Below are 22,407 nucleotides of genomic sequence, written 5' to 3' on the forward strand. Positions count from 1 at the left end.
AAAATGTTTATTTTTTCTGAAGCTGTCGTCAGGTGAAAAAAACACAAGAGCTCTCTTGATGCACCTTCTATGAGTGTCGGAAAGCGTGTCGGAAAGCTCTGGTAGAAGATGCAAAGCAGTTATCTTAACAACACAGGAACAAAATTTTTATAGCGACACTGTGAACGATGGAGAGGTTAATTTGTGTTTACTACGTGCACGTTACACTGACGGTATTTTTGGAGAAAAAGTTAAAACTTCCCCTGAGAGTCGACATTTTTAAAGGTTTTACCTGGCTCTCAGTCCTAAATCATGTCGCGAAAATGTCCCCGAAGAATGACTCGCAAGCCATCTGGTGCTTCCCTTGACAGCGAGTGCTCTCGAGCGCATAATTTTTCCTGTAGCTGCTTCAAGGAAAGACAGGGATTCTCGCAGACAGCCTGTGGCGTTGTTTCCTTCCTCATACGTAAGCGCCGGGATGACGCAGTTGGATGCTCGTTGAGAATCCCGGTGCAGCTTTCCTCGGGAAAACTGTTTTCCCAACGGCAGCAGCTGCTGTAGAATCGAAGTACCAGCAACGCACGGCTAAATATACTGGGAGGCCATTCGCTTGTTTTCTGCCTACGTGTCTTATTGATAGACAGTGTCTGTACGTACTGAAGGTTACTCTGGAGCAGACGTATTCTGAAACGTTACTTCAATGCTGACGTCTATATTACGTGTAAATGACATGGAATCACTGTTCGACTCTGTGATCATTGTCACTACTAAATATAACTGCCCACCTTCAATGTTTTTTTTTTTTTTCTTTTTTTCACGTCAACGTGTTTCGGCCGCAGCCATTCTCAAAATAACATTTAAATTTTCGAAGCACTGTATCTTGTATGAGAGATTATGTACTCTTGTACCATAGATTGGCGATCAAGACGGGCAGTTGTACTGATGTCTATATTATACTGCTTGTCCACTGCGGTGTACTTGCTCCATTCTGATAAAAGTTTAGGCACAGCTCAAGTTTGAAAAACAGTTGCACCAGTACGATATAACATATGGCACCTTAGTGAAGCGAGAAGACTCGTTCCATTTGAGTCGAGTCAGTATTTCGCCTCTCATCTTTGCAACTGCTTTTCAGATTTATACAGGAGCCCCTGCTGCAGGAAAAAAACGAAGCTGAACAGTAGCAGCTTGACCCAAGCCGGTCTGAAGACACCAAAACACTGACTTTTATGGTATAATCTGCTGCGTCCTTTTCAAAGGAACTAAGCCTTAGAAAAGATACATCTTGATGGCGGGCGAGGATTACATCCAGCATTCTCGATTGCGAGCTCTCACAGCGCTATAAATAACGGAAAATTCCATTATTCTCAGCAAGTCTGACAAAACGTTGCAATCTAAAGCAGTTACCGGGAACAGAACCCAGAGAATACGCTATAGTAGACATCAGAGGCAGCAAACAATGGAGACCGGAATCACTGGTGTTATTACTAATGCAAAGTAACGCCCAAATCCCCGCCCAGTCTGTGTCAAAATATCTAATGTCCTCGCTGTTCAACTTTGAAACAAAAGAAGTCGCAAGTCATGCCACCATGTTATTCGGAATAGACTTCAGGGGATCGATGCCGAAATCTTTCACACTCGATATACAAGGAAAGCTGCGCAGTGGATGAATCGTTCTGTAAAAAGTGAACAGAATTTAAGAAAAATAATTCAGGCCCAAAAGGCAACGTTGTCTTTTTCAGTTTTCATTCCCACGAATTTTAAATTCACGCACGACAAGTAAATAAATGAAGGATCTTCGGGCAAAGTGGGCAGAGGTGGTTGGGAAAGACGTTGACCACAACGACATTCAAGGCAGAGATCAGTACAGAACGCTCATCAGAACATCAGATCCTCTCCGGTCTCTAACAGAAGTAAACTGCATCCAGAAACTGGACTGAAATGAACCCAGGAACGGAAAAACACTCATAGCGGAAGGATAAGAGACTATTGGGCTAAGAGGAAAGCTCGCCAAAAGCAGTAAGTACGTGGTACGATGTAGTCCTAAACGGAATATACGAGAGCCGTTCAGTAACTAATGTAACACACTCTTTCTGGCTTTATTCAACATTCCAGTACACCATATTTTCCCATTCTTTTGGCTGCAAAAGCCTATTTTTCAACGTAATCTCCGTTCAGTGTGAAGACCTTAAGCAATCTTACTGGCCTGTATGCACACATGGTACCACTCTACAAGTGGGCGACCGAGTCAACGTCACGCTGCATCAATGACTTCCCAGTCTTCCAAGTAGTGCTTCATGCAGAGTGCATCCTTCTTTGAGGAAGAACAGTCCAATGGAGTTTCGTTAGCTCCTCTCGGATACGCAGACATTTTTTTGGTCTTGTGTTGTCATGGGGAAGAAGAAGTTCGTTTCCATCTATCGCCCACTTCCAACGAGAGTGTCCGTACGATCCAACACTGCAGAAACCAGAGCTGTGTGCGGCCAGCCGGTACGCGGGAGATAGGGCAGGTTTGCACAATCTTGTTGCGATGATGGCAGTCGTGTCACTCAACGACTCACCGCGCTTTTGTTCACTGCCCCGTCTCCGTAGACCAAGCATCTGTGAATCTGCGATGCTCTGGCTTCACTCCGAAAGAAACTCAATGATAGCACTTTGCTTGGAACGCACCTCTGTTGCAGACGCCATTTTGAGGCCTTCGTATAGCGCTGCTACCTGTTGGAACTTCATGTAACTAAAGGGGATGAAGCAGGAATATTCCACGATTCCCACAACGAATTCCGTATAGTTTTCAAACTGGCTGAGAAAAAAAAGTGTTGCATTACTTATTGAACGTGGATAGTAATAACAATAACAACACAAAATAAAATTTACGGTCGCTTTTACGAGTCAGTGAATAGACTCCTTTTCAGATTTATACAAGAGCCCCTGCTGCAGGAAAAAAGCGAACAGTAGCAGCTTGACCTAAGCCGGTCTGAAGACACCAAAACAATGACTTCTTTAGTATAATCTGCTCTGTCCTTTTCAAAGGAACACTCCTAGACTGAGCCTTAAATCCCCATCTCATGTATAAAACGTATTTCTCGAACTATGCGTCTCACGATGATACTATTTCGCAGGCACATTCAGCGATATATGTGAATACTGTCTACAAAATTTGTTGCGAGTATAACCAGTAGTGAAGAAATAATAAATGAATATGAATGTCTGATGCTGCAGTCTTACTGTAGGAACAGTGGAAACGTGTTAATCGATGAACTTATTTCTTTTCGTGATTTTATCGGGGTTGGGTGTGGTGGGGACCATCAGCGAGAAAAAGTTTCGTAAAGGTTAGAAATTATGTGTAAATCAGTTGGAAATTCCTAAGTGCTCACATTCTCAAATAATGAACGACTATAGTCTGGGTCACTTGCGCGCCATGCATCAAGAGTTATACACAGCTTCAGAGTGTAATACTTGACTTATCGCGTTAAACCTTTACCATAAGATCGTAACTCTTAATGGGTAGATTGTATCAGCATTTAAATTTTTATAAATTTGATCAATGTAATATAGATGGTTACTGGATCGGTTCACAAAAGTGAAAGACAGAATAACACCAGCATATTGACTCTGATTACATAAGCAACAGGAGACAAAACAAGACCTTGAATCGGCGCAGAATGTTGCAATACGATCGTAGCTCGCGCGGCACCGGCAAATAGGCGTTCTCTACGGAGTGTCGAGGGATGCAGGCTTTGTGAATGGGCGGACAGGGCTAGGTCAACGCGTGAAAGTTCTGGAGGGCGGCGCGCCGCTGCGACTTCATGAATGGACGTCGCGTATTGATCGGCCAGGCCCCGGGCGCCGGATCAGCTGACGGGGCGCCGCCGGTGCGTGGGCGGTGCTCCTGTACCTTCACCAATAATCGGCGGTAACCTGCGCGAAGTGAACTCAGCGTCCTGTACCGCATCCACAATGCAACATGAAAGTGTCATTTCTCCAGTTTCCATTTTATCATTCAAGTATGAGTAACGCTGGTATAGCTAGAACTTAGTACTAGAGAGTAATATTTAAGGGGAAAGTAAAAGTAAAACTACGGAAACCATTGATTAAGGACTAGTCTTTTCCTGGCAGATACTAAAGGTCCTCACTCAAAAACTGTGGCAGTCGACAGTCAGCTGCTCAAAATATGCTCGACATTACGTACAGCATCCACAACGATTGTAGCAGTAGCATTCTTCAGTTTTTACTTCGTCAGTGAGTCGGTTACTGTGAAGAACGCTGATGCCTCTAGAACTTATTAGTAAAGAGCAATACTGAAGGGAAAATTTAGAGCTTCTCTTCTTACTAAACTACATTTTATTTCAAACAAACTACAAAAATCATTCGTTAAATGGAAGTGGAATTCATTAAAATCTTGCAGATTGTGTTTGCAGCTTGTATGGATTTTTTAAGAGGTGTTATGTTCAACTTATGGCTGTAGAATTTTCTATTCTGCTACTCTCAATGATTGACAGTGGCATAACGCCAAAATTGCAAACAGCAGAATAAAACCTTCCACTGCCATAAATGACGTTCTTTAGCAAACATTCGTTTGAGCACATAACAAGGAAAAAAATTTCTCTAGCAGTGGTGCGCTGAACGGAATGAAGGAATAAAATAGGTGAAAAATGACCAAGACATCAATAACCATTTTAATATATTGATAGCACATGTTGTAATATCATTCCATCTCCCTGTCACGTGAATAATCTAAACTAATACATCGTCAAAACGTGTTAAAACGTTTTTAAATTTTTTTTAATTTCACTTTTGTCTAGTATGAGGCTGGGTATTTGAAATGTTGATTTAATATCGTGTTCTTACAGTGTCATTTTAGTATACAGTATCAATGAAGGTGTAGAAATCTTCCTTCTTTCAAAGATTCAAACGTGTGTGATTGTTCTCCGTTGGAACTGAATCAGCTTCTAGAAAATCAATACATCTGATAGTGATGGTAATACAAAAAATTCATACTGGATAACAAAGCAATCAAAACCACAGTTCTGTTAAAATTTGCTTATTATCAATATGTGGTTTCTCTGACGAACAAATTATACAATGTGACTGGATTTCGTTAAACGTATAAAATTCCTTGTGGCTGTAATGCTGTTGGCATATTGTCAGACACCACGATTCTAAACACAGCTGGAATGTGTATACATGTACAGCTTAATTCATAAATGCATGAAATGTCATTGGGAAATTGAATATTAGATGAAGCTATAAGTACTCATATTTACGATTTATTGGTAGCGTCCATTTGGGTGAAAGGGGGGGGGGGGGGAGTGTCAAGGAGGGAAGACAGGCGACAGAGGTGAAGGGTCGAAGTTGAGGAAACAATGGAGAGAAACACAATGCAAATGAGCTCTCTGATTAGGAAACTGAACAAGAGTATTTAACGCAAAATTCGAGTGTTCCGCTCCTCAGATGCCAGCAGGGGTAGGCTATCCGAGCGCCCTCGGCGTCTAGTGCAACTAGCGCTGCCTGTCGGCGCTTTAGCGAACTCTGTGGCTACTGAGCAGACGCTAGACTTCACAACACGATTAATAAAGCGGAAAAGGAGGGAGACGCATATGGTCCCTTCTTGATTATTGCAACTCGCACTGCTGATCCAGACATCTGTACCTGGGAAAGGGTTATTCTGTAAGGGTATATAGTTCTCATAATTTGTATTTCAATTCGCTAGAAAAGCAATTTGATGCAGCACTTGCTGAGAAGAATCAACGAGAAGCGTAAGACTTGAATCACTGTGTCCACTGTTTATGTTTTTTTCTGTTGCTTATCATCGCTGATTAAACGTTGTATTTACAACGTATTTGGCGTTATAAGCTCAAATCAGGAGAAGCTCCTAGAGCAGGAAGCGTCTCAAACTGCGCGACAGACAAACTCTCTTGAAACTGATAAATATTTTGATAGGAAAATAATAAATATTTAAATACAAAATAATTACTGGGCTGGACGATTTGCCTACGCTGAATAAAATACAGTAATACAATCGTGTCACATAAGAAAAAGCCAGGTAGTTTTGAAAGACAGACACGTTAGCTAAAAATTATACGATAATCGTGGTTCAATAAGCTAGTGGTCGGAATTTATCTTACGCCAGAAACATATGGGAAATCTCCTCAGTAAGTTTTATTTATAAACAAATCAGTATTTACTGAAGTCGTGTTGATTAACTACAAGACTGACAGTGCACTGTCAAATCATAAGGAAGGGGCACAGTAGTTACAGTCTGAGGAGTTCCAAAAGGCCAGAATCGAGACACACAGCGGTTGAAGAGTACATTTAGTTTTCGAACTCAGTGTACAACGGCGGTTGACACATCAGAGCGCAGCGTCCGCACAAGACGCATTTGCCGCTGGCACTGCCGGCTTGCGTTCTCGGCGCTCCTGAATCGCTCGCCGCGACGCTGCCAACGGCGCAGCAGGCACGTGCTTCTGAGCGCCAGCGGGACTCATTGCCCGGAGATGAGTCAGTGCTTGCCACACGCAACAAGTCACCAGCCGCTTGCCGGTTGTCGGCTGCGTCCGCTAGCGTTGCGCGCTCTTCGGCGTCGGCGAGACGTACAGTTTGCACAAAATTCTGCGCAAATAGCGGAATACCTGAGTGTAGTCTGGCCAGGTAGCTGTCTGCGTGACGGTATTTATTCTGAAATTTCGCAACGTATCGGTCGTTACTGTTGGTAACCACCGTCAGGGTGGCTACAATTAGACGGTATGAGAAGAACATACAACAACATAAAATGTGCAATTACATGTATTTTTTGATCGACTTCGAGTAACAGAATGAACATTCTGTACTGACGATGGCAGTGACCGGTGGCTTTTACGTGTCTCCAGCACAGCATTGTCTTCGTGGCCTAGTAGTTTTCGCCTTTCTCGACTTCAGTTCTCAGTAACCACCCTATTTTTGGGGGAGAAGAGACTGGAACCGAGTCCACTGAGCCTCGTGAGGCCAAAATGAGCAGCTGATTGAATAAATAAGAATACTGTATTTGTTCTAAAATAAAGCAACATTTCGATCATTATAGCAGATATCAGCAGGATCACGATGTTTACATGGCATAAGAAAAACATAAGCAACAACTTAAAAGGCAGAGGTGTGCTATTGGAGAGCGTCAGCTTGACGCTAACGCATTATAAACGAATGGAGAGATGTCACTCCATGAGCGTGTTTGGAAGCCAGGAGCGATAAGCGACAGTATATACAAGCGTAAAGCGGGCTATATTTCCGGTACTCGACTGCGTCTGGTGCGTGTGTGTTAGAGATGTGGGAGCCGCTGTTACACAGGGAGACGAAGCGAGTTGGCGCCGGTCGCGGGGCTTATTATCGCGAGTGAGAAGGGTGCCGCCCTACCTGTAATGGGAGGTGGCTCGACTACGGTGGACGGTCCGAAGAAGGACGGAATGTCCCCGGAGGTGGTGACGGGCGTGTTTAGGTCTCCGGGTTGCGGCTCGGGGGCGGCCGGCTCCGCCGCGAGCGGCGCGGGGACGGTGGAGGAGGCGGCGGCGGAGGCGGCGGTGGCCGGGCTGGAAGGCGAGCCGGCCGCGCCCGCGACCGCGTCTTTGCCGGAGTACAGGCAGTCGAAGCTGAGCACGTTGAAGTGGTGGGCGGCTGCGGCCACGGCGGCGGCGGCCGCGCTCTCGGCCGGCAGGAATAGCGGGTGCGGGTGCAGCAGGGGCGGGTGCGGCGCCAGCGTCTCGACGCCGTCCATGATCATTGTCGGCGGCGAGCAGGTGCTGGCGGGCGCGGTGGCGGCGCCTCCTCCTGTTGGACAGTCAGAGACCAGCGTGTCGGTGTCTGCAGGTCCGCCCGGCACGGCTAGCCCTGCCTGCTCCTCCTCCTGCTGCTGCTGCGAGGCTGGCGGAGTGGTCGGCGGTGGCGGTGCGTCAGTTCCTCTCGCCGAGTCGGACGTCGTCGAATCCGAGGCGGCGGCGAATAGGTGGCACGTCCAGGATGTGGGTGACTGGGGGAGGGGGAGCACCAACACGCAACCGGTAGCCGACAGGGTTGTTGTGTTGTTGTTGTTGTTGTTGTCGTCGCACGTCGCGTCCCTCCCACGCGAGGGGTCGAGGTACTCGCGTCACCTTCGGCTGTCAAAAGCCGCTTATCGGTCACCCGCGCAGGCACGCACGCAAACACACGCGCACTTAGTGTGACGGCCGTCCTCCCTCCTCGGCGTCTGCTCTAGCACTAGCGCGCCGCCGGGCTCCGTCACCAGTTTTATGAATGAAGCTCGTGTCCCATATTTGGAAGTCGCGACGGGGCCGGCCAGCCAATGAGAGTGCGGCGGCACGCGGCCCCTCCCTCCGCTTCCCCCCACCGAGCGCCATCCCCACCACGCGGCGGCGTCAGTCACTCGGCGGGCGCCGCCATCCCCTCCACGGCGCCGCGTAACGGTGACGTCAAGGTGACGTAATCGAACAGATATAGCAGCGCCGCTCTCGCGGCGGCGGACGCTCTGCGCTAGCGACGGCCGCGCCGCACATCTCGCCCAAGTCCTTTGCCTCTGCAACAATGCTGCGCACCGTGAGGAGTCTTCTGTAGTGCTGCGCAGCGGCGTCTCCTTTTAAGGTGATCGGAAAGGGCCGAACGCTGCCGAGAGCTCGCGAATTCGACGTCACGGGCGGAGGAATGCCAGCCGGACTCGGCACGTTTCGCCGACGCTCGGGAGGCGGCAGTGATACCAACACCGCCGCTTCGGCTTGCGCGAACAGTACAGCTGTTCTCGCGCGCATTCCCGCCAGAGCTCTCTCTTCCCCTCGCAGACGCGCGCCTCCTGCGACAGTCGCACTGCAGCGCTGCCACAATAGCGCCGCCGTTTCCTCGATAGCGGGGCTCCGAAGCATACGACGCCGGTTGGCAGAATGCGAGCCGGCGACGACCGCGATTCCATTTTTGAAGGGCGTCCAAGGCCCCAGCCGTGAGTCAAGCCTCAAATAAACCGGCCAGCAAGCGTGTGACGTGCTGTTATGTAAGCGGTCAGCCGGTGCGGCGGGCAGAGCGCGCGCTACCGTTACGTACCGATGACACCATCGGCGAGGAATTAGAAATAGGGGCGTCGTGTGCCAAGTGGACGCAAAGATAGCAGCGCGCGGTATATTTAGCCGGTGCGGCGGCATCGCGTAGGCGGCCGGGCCTCCTCCGCCCCCTTACAAGTACACGTAAACACGGCGAGCGACACGTCACGTCTCCACGTCACGGCCGCTGCCGCTGGCAGCGGTTCCTCGCCACTGCCGGCTGTCACATTCCTGCCGCACAGAAGTCGGCGAGATGTTCGGGCAGTTCAGTGCTGTTCGACTGGCCTGCCCGACGAAGGAGGCTAATCTGTTGCTGGACTCTGCCAGAAACTCTTTAGAAATCAGACTGTTTTCATTTCCGTAAAATCTTTTTAAGATTCTGCACTATAGATTAGTAAACAAACGCAGTATTTGTTTGCCAAATAGATCGTATTGACGGTTGGTTTGTTCATATGGCTCTGAGGACTATGGGACTTGACTTCTCAGGTCATCAGTCCCCTAGAACTTAAAACTACTTAAACCTATCTAACCTAAGGACATCACACACATCCAGCCCGAGGCATGATTCGAACCTGCGACCGTAGCGGTCGCGAGGTTCCAGACTGTAGCGCCTAGAACCGTATTGACGGTCTCCTAACGCCTTAATACCAAGAGTCGCTAATTCGCATCATACGAATGGGACGCTAATAAATGGAATGTTAACTGCGATTGAACACAAGTGTTGGTAGTGCAGATTCCACAAGCTGCTGTAAATGCTTCTGACGCGTGCTGCCATCTCCTGGGTGTCTTAGGTACTTCTAGAAGGGCATAATATTTTATTTTTTTCTTCCATGTAGTATTTTTTTCAGATATTAAAGGGCTAACAATAGTACTCCATTTTTTTCTGTTGGGATGTGATACCAGAAGAGCGTGCATCATTGGATGTATCTCAAAGTACGACAACACTATTACTCGCCTAGCTATTCACGAAAAGCACTAAACACAGACGGTAGTTGCCTGATACTCAGAAAGTAGTCAACTGCGCCGGCCGTTTACATTGCTCAAATAGTCCTTAGCTAAATGGCACTTTTTCTAAAAGTTGTTCCATTGAAACAGGCAGCTGTAAGTTACTAAACAGTATGTTACTTTGGAATATGACGTAACTGAAGAATTCCTAGTGGACAGAGTTTAATATGACATACCCGTGGACGTAATTAACTGATTCGTTTTACGAAGTTGGCAAGCCATTTGCTTTGACTGTCTTAAGAACTATTGATTTCTGGGCAATTTTTCTCCCAAAAATGAAAATTCAAGATTTGTAAAAAAAAAAAAAAAAAAAAAAAAAAAAAAAAAAAAAAAAAAAAAAAAGTTGTTGCCGGGATAAACGATCTTAATAATGTGTTCCATTTATCGTTATCAAGGAAATATTTTCGCTTTACAGTATGCGTAAAAGCCACAGTAAACTATCTCAGAATGTTTGCGGATATTAGTAATGAAGTACGTTAGCTTGCGATGTTCAGACAAAAATAATTTGAAACTTTGCAGTTTCCTTGTTTCCTTCCAAAAAGTCTACGATAAAGATGACACTATCATAAAATAAACAACGCATTTGTGTACGGAGCTCACTACCTGACAGGTTTTCATTACTGGTAGTGTTCTTAATGGTGTTTACATGTTTATAGTATGAAAAAATTACACGGTAAATGTTATCGGGAGCCTTTTGAGGCTGGTGTTGATAAAGTTTGGTATATTTAAGTAGTTTAGTGGGTATGTTTTTGCGATAAACGGGGAAACGTACGAGAAAACAAATCCTTGCTGAAGAGACAATCAGCAATGTAAACTATTACAACGGGAAGCTCGTACCTTAATAAGACATTGTTTCGTCGTTTGAACCAGACTTGGATACTATAATGTTTGGAGCCTTACAAAATTAGACTGAGTGGAGCGACAAAATATAATAATAACGATGTATGTACTTAGTTATAATACAAAGATAATGTGCATCTAATAGGATTAGAAATCCTTACAGCCTCGGAGGAGGCCACGAACGTATTATTAGCTTTAAACGCACGAGCGCGGTAAACACATACGCACTTACACACACGCACATACACACACACACACACACACACACACGCACACACACACACACACACACACACACACACACACATATACGGCTCATTTATAAATGGAATGGTTATAGATGTGCTCGGGTGATACCCTTAATATTTCAGCATGATGTTTCCAATAAGAGCGCTGAAGAGTATTTCTGCAGAAAAAAGGAAATGTGTAAACTTCGTGCACGCCTTCTTATTTAAATGATATAGCTACTGCACAACAGCTCTTCTGCTCTTGCGTGTAAGTCCCGACCGAAGTGTCTCAGTGGGTACTAAACCAGACTACTACGCTTCAAATCAGCTTCCTCTGATCCAGATTTAGATGGCCCGTGAGATCTATAAATCGCTCCGGCCAAATGCCGGGATGGTTCCTTTGAAAGAGCACAGCCTATTTCCTTCCCCATTCTTGAAACATTCCGCGCTTGTGGTCCGTCATTAGTGACACAGACGTCGACGGATCGTTAAACCCTAATAATCCTTCATTCTGTTTAATCCTGAAGGTTGTGTTATTGTTAATTAGAATCATCCAGTCGTAACAGCTGAAGAATTTCATTCTTTCTTTTGTTTTATTTTCCGTCATGAGCGATAGAACACGCTGTTTAAGAGTGCAACAATAAGTTGGTACTGAGATTTTTTATTGATTAGAATTGGTAATTTTAGACATAATGCAAAAACCCAAGCTGGGGCCCGAACAGCACAATAACCCTGGGTTCGGTGTCGGGCGGCGGTGGGGTGGGTGGACTGCTGTAGCCTCTTGTGGGGTCGTCAACCACTGAGAGCTACGGCGAGGACGAAGCCTCTCCGTCGTTTCTAGGTCCCCATTTCAATACAATACAATACAATCCATTACATATTGAAATATTTTTGTACGTCTTTCTTGCATTAACAGAGCGAGGTTAGCACCTGGTAGCCGAAAATTGGAACTAATTGTTTTGCAGCGTAAATCGATTTCGCATTAACGCATTAGAATATCTACTACGTTTCGCTGCCATACGATAATTTCAACTGGCACTGGACCTCGGTAAGTAACCGCACTTTAATTATAACCACCGGGAACTACAATCCCAATGTCTCGCTCCTGTAGCGACCGCGAAGCAAAGTACACAAATTACAGCAAAGACAGAGACATCTTTATTGCTCAACATACCGCGAATGGAAGAGAAGGAAACCTTAACACTTCGTACAATGATAAGTACTTTCTGCCATGTACTTCACAATAGTTTGAAATGTATATATCAGGACTCGCAGAAGCTCCGTATTGGTAGTCATCATTTGTTGGATGCTGTCGTGCTGCTGGGAAAGTCTGAGGTGGGAGGGAATTGTGTTTTTAGACGCTGTTAACATTCTTCATCTCTATTTTTGATGTCTACATATTTGCAGCCATCTGCGGCTATAGGGCTCCTAACTGTAGGGTGAAAAATGGCCGTATGTAACGTAATTTTGTCGGTGCGTGAGAAACGGTGTGCTGTAACTGAGTTCAGAATTTGAGGAGTTCGTCCAAACATGGGACAACCTCTCCTTCAGCACGACTTAGCCCCATCCGATTCTCTGTTCTAAACTTAAAGAACACCTTCAAGGAATTCATTTTGACATTGATGAAGCGGTGCAAACAGAGGTGACGTAGAGGTTCCGTCAACAAAGTCAAATATTCTACAGTCACAGTATCAACGAAGTGGTCTCTCGTTGGGAGAAATGTGTTCGTCGGCAAGGTGACTGTGGCGAGGAGTAACTATGTGGACAGAAGAGACGTAAAATGCTAATGAAGTTATTTTTATTTAAAAATCCTTAAGAGTTTCAAATAAAAATTTGGAGACATCACTTTTCAGCACATTCCCGTACGACCATTACTCCTTACAGAATGTGTAACTGATGTAGCGGAAGTTACACGAGGCTTTTCGCGGATAATGCTGTTGTATGCAGAGAAGCCGAGGTGGTAGAAAATTGTACCGAAACGCAGGAAGCTCTGAAGATGATCGGCGCTTGAAGGAGTGACTGGCAACTGGTGCTCAAAATATGCAATTGTGACCTGTTGTGCATAAATGGGAAGGAAGATCCATTATTGTACGATTACACGATTGCAGAAAAATCACTCCAAGCAAATGGTTCAAATGGCTCTGAGCACTATGGGACTTAACGTCTGAGGTCATAAGTCCCCTAGAACTTAGAACTACTTAAACGTAACTAACCAAAGGACATCACACACATCTATGCCCGAGGCAGGATTCGAACCTGCGATCATAGCGGTCTCGCGGTTCCAGAATGTAGCGCCTAGAACCGCTCGGCCACAACAGCCGGCTCACTCCAAGCAGTTACATGCTTAAAACGTCTACGTGTGTGGATACAGAGCGATTCTAAATCGAACGATCACGAAAAAATAAATGACAGGTAAGGCTCCCGTACAATATTTTATTTTGCAGGGGGGGGGGGGGAGGGGCCTGGACATGTGCGTAAGGAGTATTTTTTAACATTTTGGAGGGCGAACGGTGACTTTTAAGTAACCATAAAAAGGTTTCAGTTACGTGTCTGTTAAAAACGTGTGTAATTTCTACTCCTAAATAATTTTCATGAAAGAAAAGCACCGGACTACACAATAATTTTTTCTTTCCTAGAGGGGGATGGCCATCATCGCCCCCCCCCCCCTCCTTCCCCTCTTGCCACTAGGTATGAGCGCTCTTAATGGCAGGTAACGGAAATTCCATTCAGACTCATTGATAGAATCCTCTGGAAATGTAGCCCAATCACAAAGGAGGTAGCTTACAAAACCATCGTTTGCCCAGTACTTAAATATTGCTCATCAGTCTAGAGTCCGTATCATACAGGCTTCATAGAAAAAACCCTAAGAAAAAGAATGCAGTTTGTTACTTTTTCATTTAGTAAGCGCAGAAACGTCTCGGATATGCTCAGGAAAGTCCAGTGGAGACGCTACAAGAACGGCGTTGTGCATCACGCTGTGGTTTACTATGTAAATCGGCGACCTTCCATGGAAACAGTCAACTGATCTACTGCATCCCCTACGTATATGCTGTTAGAAGACCTCGAAGGTAAAATTAGAGGATAAAAGTAAGAGTAGGGTTTAACGTCCGGTCGACATCGAGGTCATTAGAGACGGAATTGGAGAGATTCATGCCCGTACGGAGATTTGCTAACAATCGTTCTTCTAGTGCACTGTTTCCATCTGCAACAGGATAAACGGAGGGTGGGGGAACTTGGGGGGGAGTGGCTACGAAATAAAAATTACACTCCGCCGCCCACCGTAATCTGGCTTGCCGAGTGCAGATGTAGACATATGGAAGTGTCTTGGAAAGAGACGATGAAGATGACGAGGACGTCGACTACACGCCGGACCCATCTGCGGGGCTCGGGCGTTATCGCGGCGCGCCGCACCGCGTCGGGCTGCGGTATTATTAGCCCAGCTGATAGCCGCACAGCGCGTGACGTCACGCTTCATTCACGGTGCGGCAGAGCGCGCAGGCCGTTCGATCGAGCGGCAGCGGCGGCGACCCCCGAGCGCAAGGTCACGGCCAGCCCACCCCCACCATACCCCCACCATCGGCCACCCCCCACCACCCGCCCCTACTCCCTGCCGCGACAGCAGCGCCCCAGTATGCCCGGTGGTTCCCAGCGTGGTCAGGGTGCGTCTCTGTTACGAGCAACGTTTTGGTACAACTACGCTACGTTGAATACCTTGCGAGGAAATCAGTATGCCGCTAATATTGAATACGTAGACAGGGGACACAGATAACGTACTATCTGTTCTTGGGGTCACATAGCATTGGAGGTGGAAGGGAAGAACTAGCCGCATATATGAGTGAGTTTTTGGAGCGCGCAAGAAATCTTGAGACCTGCAAAATCTCGTCGGTCACACCGATTTTATCTGACATCCATATTGAGATGCACACGGTTACTGGCAGCAGATTTAATTGCGAAGATGACGTGGAAGATGCATTGTTACTTATGCGAAGCAGTATATTTACAAAAACCAGTATTTTTTTCCTTCGAGTTCAGTTACGAAAGAAAGAGATACTAATACTTCACACTGAATTCTACGCCAGCACGCCGTTGGGGGATCCAAAGCTAAATGCGTGGTAAAGAAGCCACCGCACACAGCTGAAACATTTCTAAAGCTGCTGCCAATGAATCGCTGTACGATGCTACACTTTATGATTGAGCTCGTCCATTTTGTTTTGGATCCCGTAGCAGAGTGCCACGGTAATATGGTACGGGGATTTCAGCGCGTAGCACGACTGCTGACTTGTACCTGATACAAACAAAAATAATTAAATAATTTTGTTTTTTCGAGGTAATAATTAAAACTTTATGATTAACCTTCTTAAACATCATACGCAGTCACCTACAGTCAACTTATACACTGAACGACAGAACTATCAAACACCACGAAGATAGGTCGTATTAATCGGCTGACCTGCCCCACGAGGTCTCCAAGTCAACAATGTCATGAGACTCTAGCTTGTTTTCCTTTCCTACATAAATATCATTGAGCGATAGGTGTACACATTTCGATAGAGCAGCTAGAAACTCTAGGTTCTGGTTGTTTAGAAATCACCAAAAACGCAGCTGGCTCTATCACAAGCCAAAATAAAATATTTGATGAAGAGCAAGTTTGTTTGTAACAGACGTTCCGGACAGGCGCAACATGAGCCATTTCACAGTGGCATTACTCCCTGAAGAATTTCAAGCGTCTACAACGCATTCGACTTTAAACAACCTGTCAGTTATTGGAATCCATATCGTTAATTAGTTTCAGTTCTTCGTTGTCCCTTATCTCGGAAAGAAAGAAAATAAGTATTGCATTTCTATCTAATAATCATACGTTTGGTTCCGCAGCGAAGTTTGAGTCGAACGAGCGTTTCAATTTTGGGTTATCACCAATAGAGAACACGTTTCGTCGCTGGAAAGCACCTCACTCTAAAACAAATACCTAATTAAGCGAACTGGTGAGAACACGTTTCGTCGCTGGAAAGCACCTCACCCTAAAACAAATACCTAATTGGTTTGGTTTGGTTGTTTGGGGAAGGAGACCAGACAGCGTGGTCATCGGTCTCATCGGATTAGGGAAGGATGGGGAAGGATGTCGGCCGTGCCCTTTCAGAGGAACCATGCCGGCATTTGCCTGGAGTGATTTAGGGAAATCACGGAAAACCTAAATCAGGATGGCCGGATGCGGGATTGAACCGTCGTCCTCCCGAATGCGACAAATACCTAATTAAGCGAACTTCTTGCGCAGAAGCTATGTTCCCGTACAAAGGACAGATCCACATTACATTTAAGAGAAAACTACTAAAAATGTTGTTACATTTCCTTACCAAAACTGACAAATGTTCTGAAATGAAGCCATGGGCAGTCATTCGTTCAGCAGTCTGATGTGAAAACAGAATGCAGCGAAACGAAAGCTGAAGTATAAAATTTCGCGTTTTACACTCCACTACACGCTATGTATCTGACAGGTACATGCCTGAGTGTTTGATGACAGGTTTAGCCGCGCGAGGGAGACGTTGTATTCCTCTTTCCTATTCCTCAAGCACGTGGTTCCTCAACGGGTTAGTCGAACGTTGTCGCGCGTCCCACGCTCGTGATGCGATTAATTTATTTCTGTGTTTGCAGATACGCCACGTGTTTTAAAGTTAAGTTTTTTAAATGTTTCATTTTTTATTTTACTCTTCAATTTTAGTTTTAGCAAACGTTGTTATACCTTGCGATTATAATTATTTTTGTGAAAATGGATTTGCGTACGTAATACGTACTCATGTATCTCTCTTATACAACCCGTGCATTTATGTTAGTTTAACTGTTCCAAACCTTCTGAGTAACTTTATTTTGTCCAAGTTATTCGTACGTAATTTGTTTTCCCAAAACCCAGTATTTTTCAGTGATATGCTCAAAATGGCGACAAAAAAAGTACAAATTCACGACTTCTACTTGATGATTTTGACCAGAGTGATGACGAAGAAAGTGTGCTTTCATTAGCTTCAGCTGCTGAAGGAACGTCAAACTTCACCCAAGAGGCTCCGTAAGAGGAAGTTGACGCTGATGCAGAATAGGAGGTTCAAGAACGTGAAGAGAACACTGACACTGAACAAAGACATACCACCTGTTTGTGAAGACGACGACACCTCTTAAGTATGTCTCAAAATGCAAGAAAGAAAAACATTAGATTCAGTTTCATGAGAAAAACACCTTACCCACGTAAGAATAGGCGTAAACACAAACCCATCAGACAACTCCCAGGCCCAGTCGGAAGGGCAAAAGAGTCACAGGCAGTTCTGGAAAGTTGGCTCTGTTTATTTGATGGCAGTATGTTAGAAAAGAATGTAATGTTCACTTAACAATATAATGATAGCATCCAACATAATTATTCGCGTGTCAGAGCCGCTAAAAAGACCGACAAAACCGAGATAAAAGCGTTCACTGCCCTTCTCTGGATTGCTGGAACTTACAAAGCAGGAAAACGTAACCCTTCATATTTATGGGCTAATGATGGATTCGGGATTGAGATATTTCGTCTCGTTTCTTACTTCAAACTCCGAGATTTCATGACAGGCAAACCAGAGAAGAACAAAATGCTCTCGATTTTACATTTTTCAGTTAACTAAATCTGTATCTCACAGATGCCAGGCGTGTACCGATGTTCGATCGGATGACACATATAAAGGAGTGTTAAGAGATCACGTAGATCGTACAAACTTGTCTTCGATTGATCGTCACACAGATTCCCGTGTGGATCACACAGTAACAGACATCCTTGACGCAGAGAAGCAACTGAAAGAGATGAAACAAGTCGCTAGGTCGGGATTAACGGAAATGGACCCTTACTTCGCGAAACTATAGCCCAGCTCAAAGTCACAAGCGGCTGGAAAAGCGCGGGTGACTCCTGCATATGAGAAGGGTAAAGAAACGGACCCGCAAAATTACAGACCAAGATCCTTAACATTGGTTTGCTGCAGAATGCGTGAACATATTCTCAGTTCGAATATAAAGTTTTCTTGAGAGGGTAAAGCTTCCGCCCACAAATCAGCACAGATTTAGAAAACATAGCTCGTGAGAAACTCAGCCTGCCGTTTTCTCACATTATATACTGCGAAACATGCATGAAGCGAACAAGTAGATTCCGTATTCCCAGATTTCCGGAAAGTGTTGGAGATAGTGCCCAGTGCAGACTGTTAACAAAGATACGAGCATACGGAATCGGTTCCGAGGTATGGGAGTAAAAAAAAATGGCTCTGAGCACTATGGGACTCAACTGCTGTGGTCATAAGTCCCCTAGAACTTAGAACTACTTAAACCTAACTAACGTAAGGACATCACACACATCCATGACCGAGGCAGGATTCGAACCTGCGACCGTAGCGGTCGCGCGGTTCCAGACTGAAGCACCTTTAACCGCGCGGCCACTCCGGCCGGCAGGTATGGGAGTAGATCGATGATTTCTTAATAGAACTCAGTACGTTGTCCTCGTCGGCGAGTGTTCATCAGACACAAGGTTAGCGTTACGAGTGCCACAGGAAACTGTTACAGGGTCGCTCTTATGCTCCATACACTTAAATGATTTGACGGACAGCAGTTTGCGGCTGTCTGTTGATGACGATGAGGTGTCGCGACGTAGACAAAACTTCAGTTGGTGTGACGAATGGCAGTTAGCTCTAAACGTATAAAAATATGAGTTCATGCAGATGAGTAGGAAAAACAATCATGTAATGTTAGAGCACAGCATTAGTAGAGTGCTGCTCGGCACAGTCACGTCTGTTAAATATATAGGCGTAAAGTTGCAAAGCTATGTGAAATGGAACGGTTGCGAGAATTTTATGGAAGTGTGATTCAGCTGAAAAGGAGACCGTGAACAGAACACCAGTACGACCCATTCTTGAGTATTGCTCAAGTGTTTGGGATACCTGTCATGTCGGATTAAAGAAACCAATCGAGAAGCGAATTGCTAAAATTGTTACCGGTAGGTCCCGTCGACAGGCGAGTTTTACGCACATGTTTCGTAAACTCAAAAGGGAATCCCTGGACGGAATACCATTTTCGTTTCGCGGAACATGGTTGAGCAAATTTACAGAACCTTTTGTATGAGAAACTGGAAAGGAAGTTCTTAGTAGTGGGACCGCCCCCATGAACCATACAACGGCTTATGGAGTATGCATGTATGTAGATGTAAAATAAATCGACCGATAACCATGTAAAAAATTATTTCGCTTGAGCTGTGAGATAAATCGGGCCATTTTAACTCTAAAAAATGGCTCAAATGGCTCTGAGCACTATGGGACTTAACTTCTGAGGTCATCAGTCCCCTAGAACTTAGAACTACTTAAACCTTACTAACCTAAGGACATCACACACATCCATGCCCAAGGCAGGATTCGAACCTGCGACCGCAGCGGCCGCGCACGGTTTTTAACTCTAAGTTGGTTAGGATTCTAGTAGAGAAAAATTCTGCAAACAGGAAATTCGGAACATCTATATATAAAAACGGACACGCGCTACCCTTCAAGTTGTTCCTTCCTCATTTGAATATTCAAGATTTACTTTGTTGCTGAAGAGTCATTTTAGATCATTTTTGCTGCGCTTTGTAACTCACGGACTTACGTTTTGAATCGTTGTAAGCCATCAATGAGCAAATTATATTTTAGTAAAAGGTACAGAACTATTTGGAGGCATAGAGCAATCAAGCGGTTACTGAAATATATTGACAGCTTAAAATATTGCTGACGATAACGTAGTGTTAGCGTGAGCACTCATCGTATCATACGTGGTCGAGTACGCAATATTTATGGACACATGAACAATGGTAAAGAGCTTCAGCAAGTAGTGAAACAATGTAGTCTTTTGGGAATGCTTACGGAATGAAAGTCAACGCAAAGAAATCAACAGTTACACGAACAGGAGAAGCAAAACAAGTCAAAAACATTGTTGAATGGAGTAAAGCTGGTGTACGTTAAAGAGCCAAAATATTTATGAAGTAAAATAAAGATTGATTGAAAGGTGTGCTCATGAAATAAAAACACAAACAACAGAAATTAAGAAGAAAGAACAGGACGATATTTAGTAGGAATGTTGACGTCAACAAGGGAAGCGACTGATCAAACGTTTTCTATGGAGTGTTCTATTACACGGTGCATAAATTTGAATTCTGAGGAAAGAGGACACCAGATCGCTGAGGACATTCGAGATGTTGATGCTGCGAAGAATGGAAAAGATAAAGTGGATAGACAAGATGAAATATTAATAGGTAATAAGGTGACTGGAAGTAATCATGCAATAAATGCAGAAAAAAGAAAGGAAAAATTATTTGGGGGATGCTAAAGGAAAAGTTAAATCACAAATAAAGTTCTAGAGGGGTATGTGCAGAAAAAAAGAAAAGCAAAATGGAAAGGTTTCGGTTTCTGGATGACGCAAGAAAGTACAAGTACAGCGAATTGAAAAAGGAAGGAATGGATCACGATAAATTAAGATACGAATAAGGTGTACGCAGGACAGGCAGCTATATGACAGATGTCTATGAGGATAAATCCAACTGAATTTAGAGTTCAAAGAAATAATACAGATAAATAAATGGCTATCTCTGGTGTCATAAATTGAAATAAGATGTTCATTTAGCTACAGTAAGAATTAAGTTACTGTAACACCTACAAAAGATGAAAAAAAGAAAGTGAAATGTCAGACAGATAAAACAGTAAGACAGGAATGCAATTCATTGTTATTGCTGCTTAACTGAAATGCAATAAAAACAGCAAAAAAGGGAAGGAAAGTTCAGCACAGCAATTAACGAGTAAAGGGCACAGGTTATAATATTAAGGTGTATAAATTATATTCTTCTTAAGGCTGCAAAGAAAGGAATGTCAAATAGGAAGTATAGACGATAAACCTCAGAAATGGGAGTGAGATAGTGACAGTGAAAGATGATAAGAGGTTACATAAAGTCAAGTAATGGATATAAAAACTGGAGAAATTACATTATGAGAAGTGGAAGAATTGAGGTGTCCCCTGAGCAGGCAGTAGGTTAAGATAATACGAGGTAAGCAGAAAGGAACGACGTCGGCTCTAGGCGCTCAGTCCGGAACCGCGCGACTGCTACGGTCGCAGGTTCGAATCCTGCCTCGCGCATGGATGTGTGTGATGTCCTTAGGTTAGTCAGGTTTAAGTAGTTCTAAGGGACTGATGACCTCAGATGTTAAGTCCCATAGCGCTCAGAGCCATTTGAGCCATTGTTGTTGTTGTTGTTGTGGTCTTCAGTCCTGAGACTGGCTTGGTGCAGCTCTCCATGCTACTCTATCCTGTGCAACCATCTTCATCTCCCAGTACCTACTGCAGCCTACAGCCTTCTGAATCTGCTTAGTGTATTCATCTCTTGGCCTCCCTCTACGATTTTTATCCTCCACGCTGCCCTCCAATGCTAAATTGGTGATCCCTCGATGTCTCAGAACATGTCGTACCAACCGAACTCTTCTTCTAGTCAAGTTGTGCCACAAACTTCTCTTCTCCCCAATCCTATTCAATATCTCCTCATTAGTTATGTGATCTACCCATCTAATCTCTAGCATTCTTCTGTAGCACCACATTTCGAAAGCTTTTATTCTCTTCTTGTCCAAACTATTTATCGTCCATGTTTCACTTCCATACGTGGCTACACTCCACACAAATACTTTCAGAAACGACTTACTGACACTTAAATCTATACTCGATGTTAACAAATTTCTCTTCTTCAGAAATGCTTTCCTTGCCATTGCCAGTCTACATTTTATATCCTCTCTACTTCGACCATCATCAGCTATTCTGCTCCCCAAATAGCAAAACTCCTTTACTACTTTAAGTGTCTCATTTCCTATTCTAATTCCCTCAGCATCCCCCGACTTAATTCGACTACATTCCATTATCCTCGTTTTGCTTTTGTTGATGTTCATCTTATGCCCTCCTTTCAAGACACTGTCCATTCCGTTCACCTGCTCTTCCAAGTCCTTTGCTGTCTCTGACAGAATTACAATGTCATCCGCGAACCTCAAAGTTTGTATTTCTCTTTCCATGGATTTTAATACCTACTCCGAACTTTCCTTTTTTTCCTTTACTGCTTGCTCAATATAAAGATTGAATAACATCGGGTATAGGCTACAACCCTGTCGCACTCCCTTCCCAACCACTGCTTCCCTTTCATACCCTTCGACTCTTATAACTGCCATCTGGTTTCTGTACAAATTGTAAATAGCCTTTCGCTCCCTGTATTTTACCCGTGCCACCTTCAGAATTTGAAAGAGAGCATTCCAATTAACATTGTC

General features: G+C 44.6%; 1 protein-coding gene across 1 annotated transcript in view; it reads right to left on the reverse strand.

Moving 5' to 3' along the window:
* Positions 1–8,698, reverse strand: part of LOC124743364 (early growth response protein 4) — a 46,098-nt gene extending 37,400 nt beyond the window's left edge. The window contains exon 1 of the mRNA XM_047248840.1: positions 7,360–8,698. Coding sequence (XP_047104796.1) covers positions 7,360–7,717 — 358 coding nt within the window. The 5' untranslated portion in view covers positions 7,718–8,698. The remainder of the gene's footprint in view (positions 1–7,359) is intronic.
* Between the last annotated feature and the right edge of the window lie 13,709 nt (positions 8,699–22,407).

The sequence above is a fragment of the Schistocerca piceifrons genome, chromosome 1 (assembly GCF_021461385.2).
Source record: "Schistocerca piceifrons isolate TAMUIC-IGC-003096 chromosome 1, iqSchPice1.1, whole genome shotgun sequence".
Taxonomy (NCBI): domain Eukaryota; kingdom Metazoa; phylum Arthropoda; class Insecta; order Orthoptera; family Acrididae; genus Schistocerca; species Schistocerca piceifrons.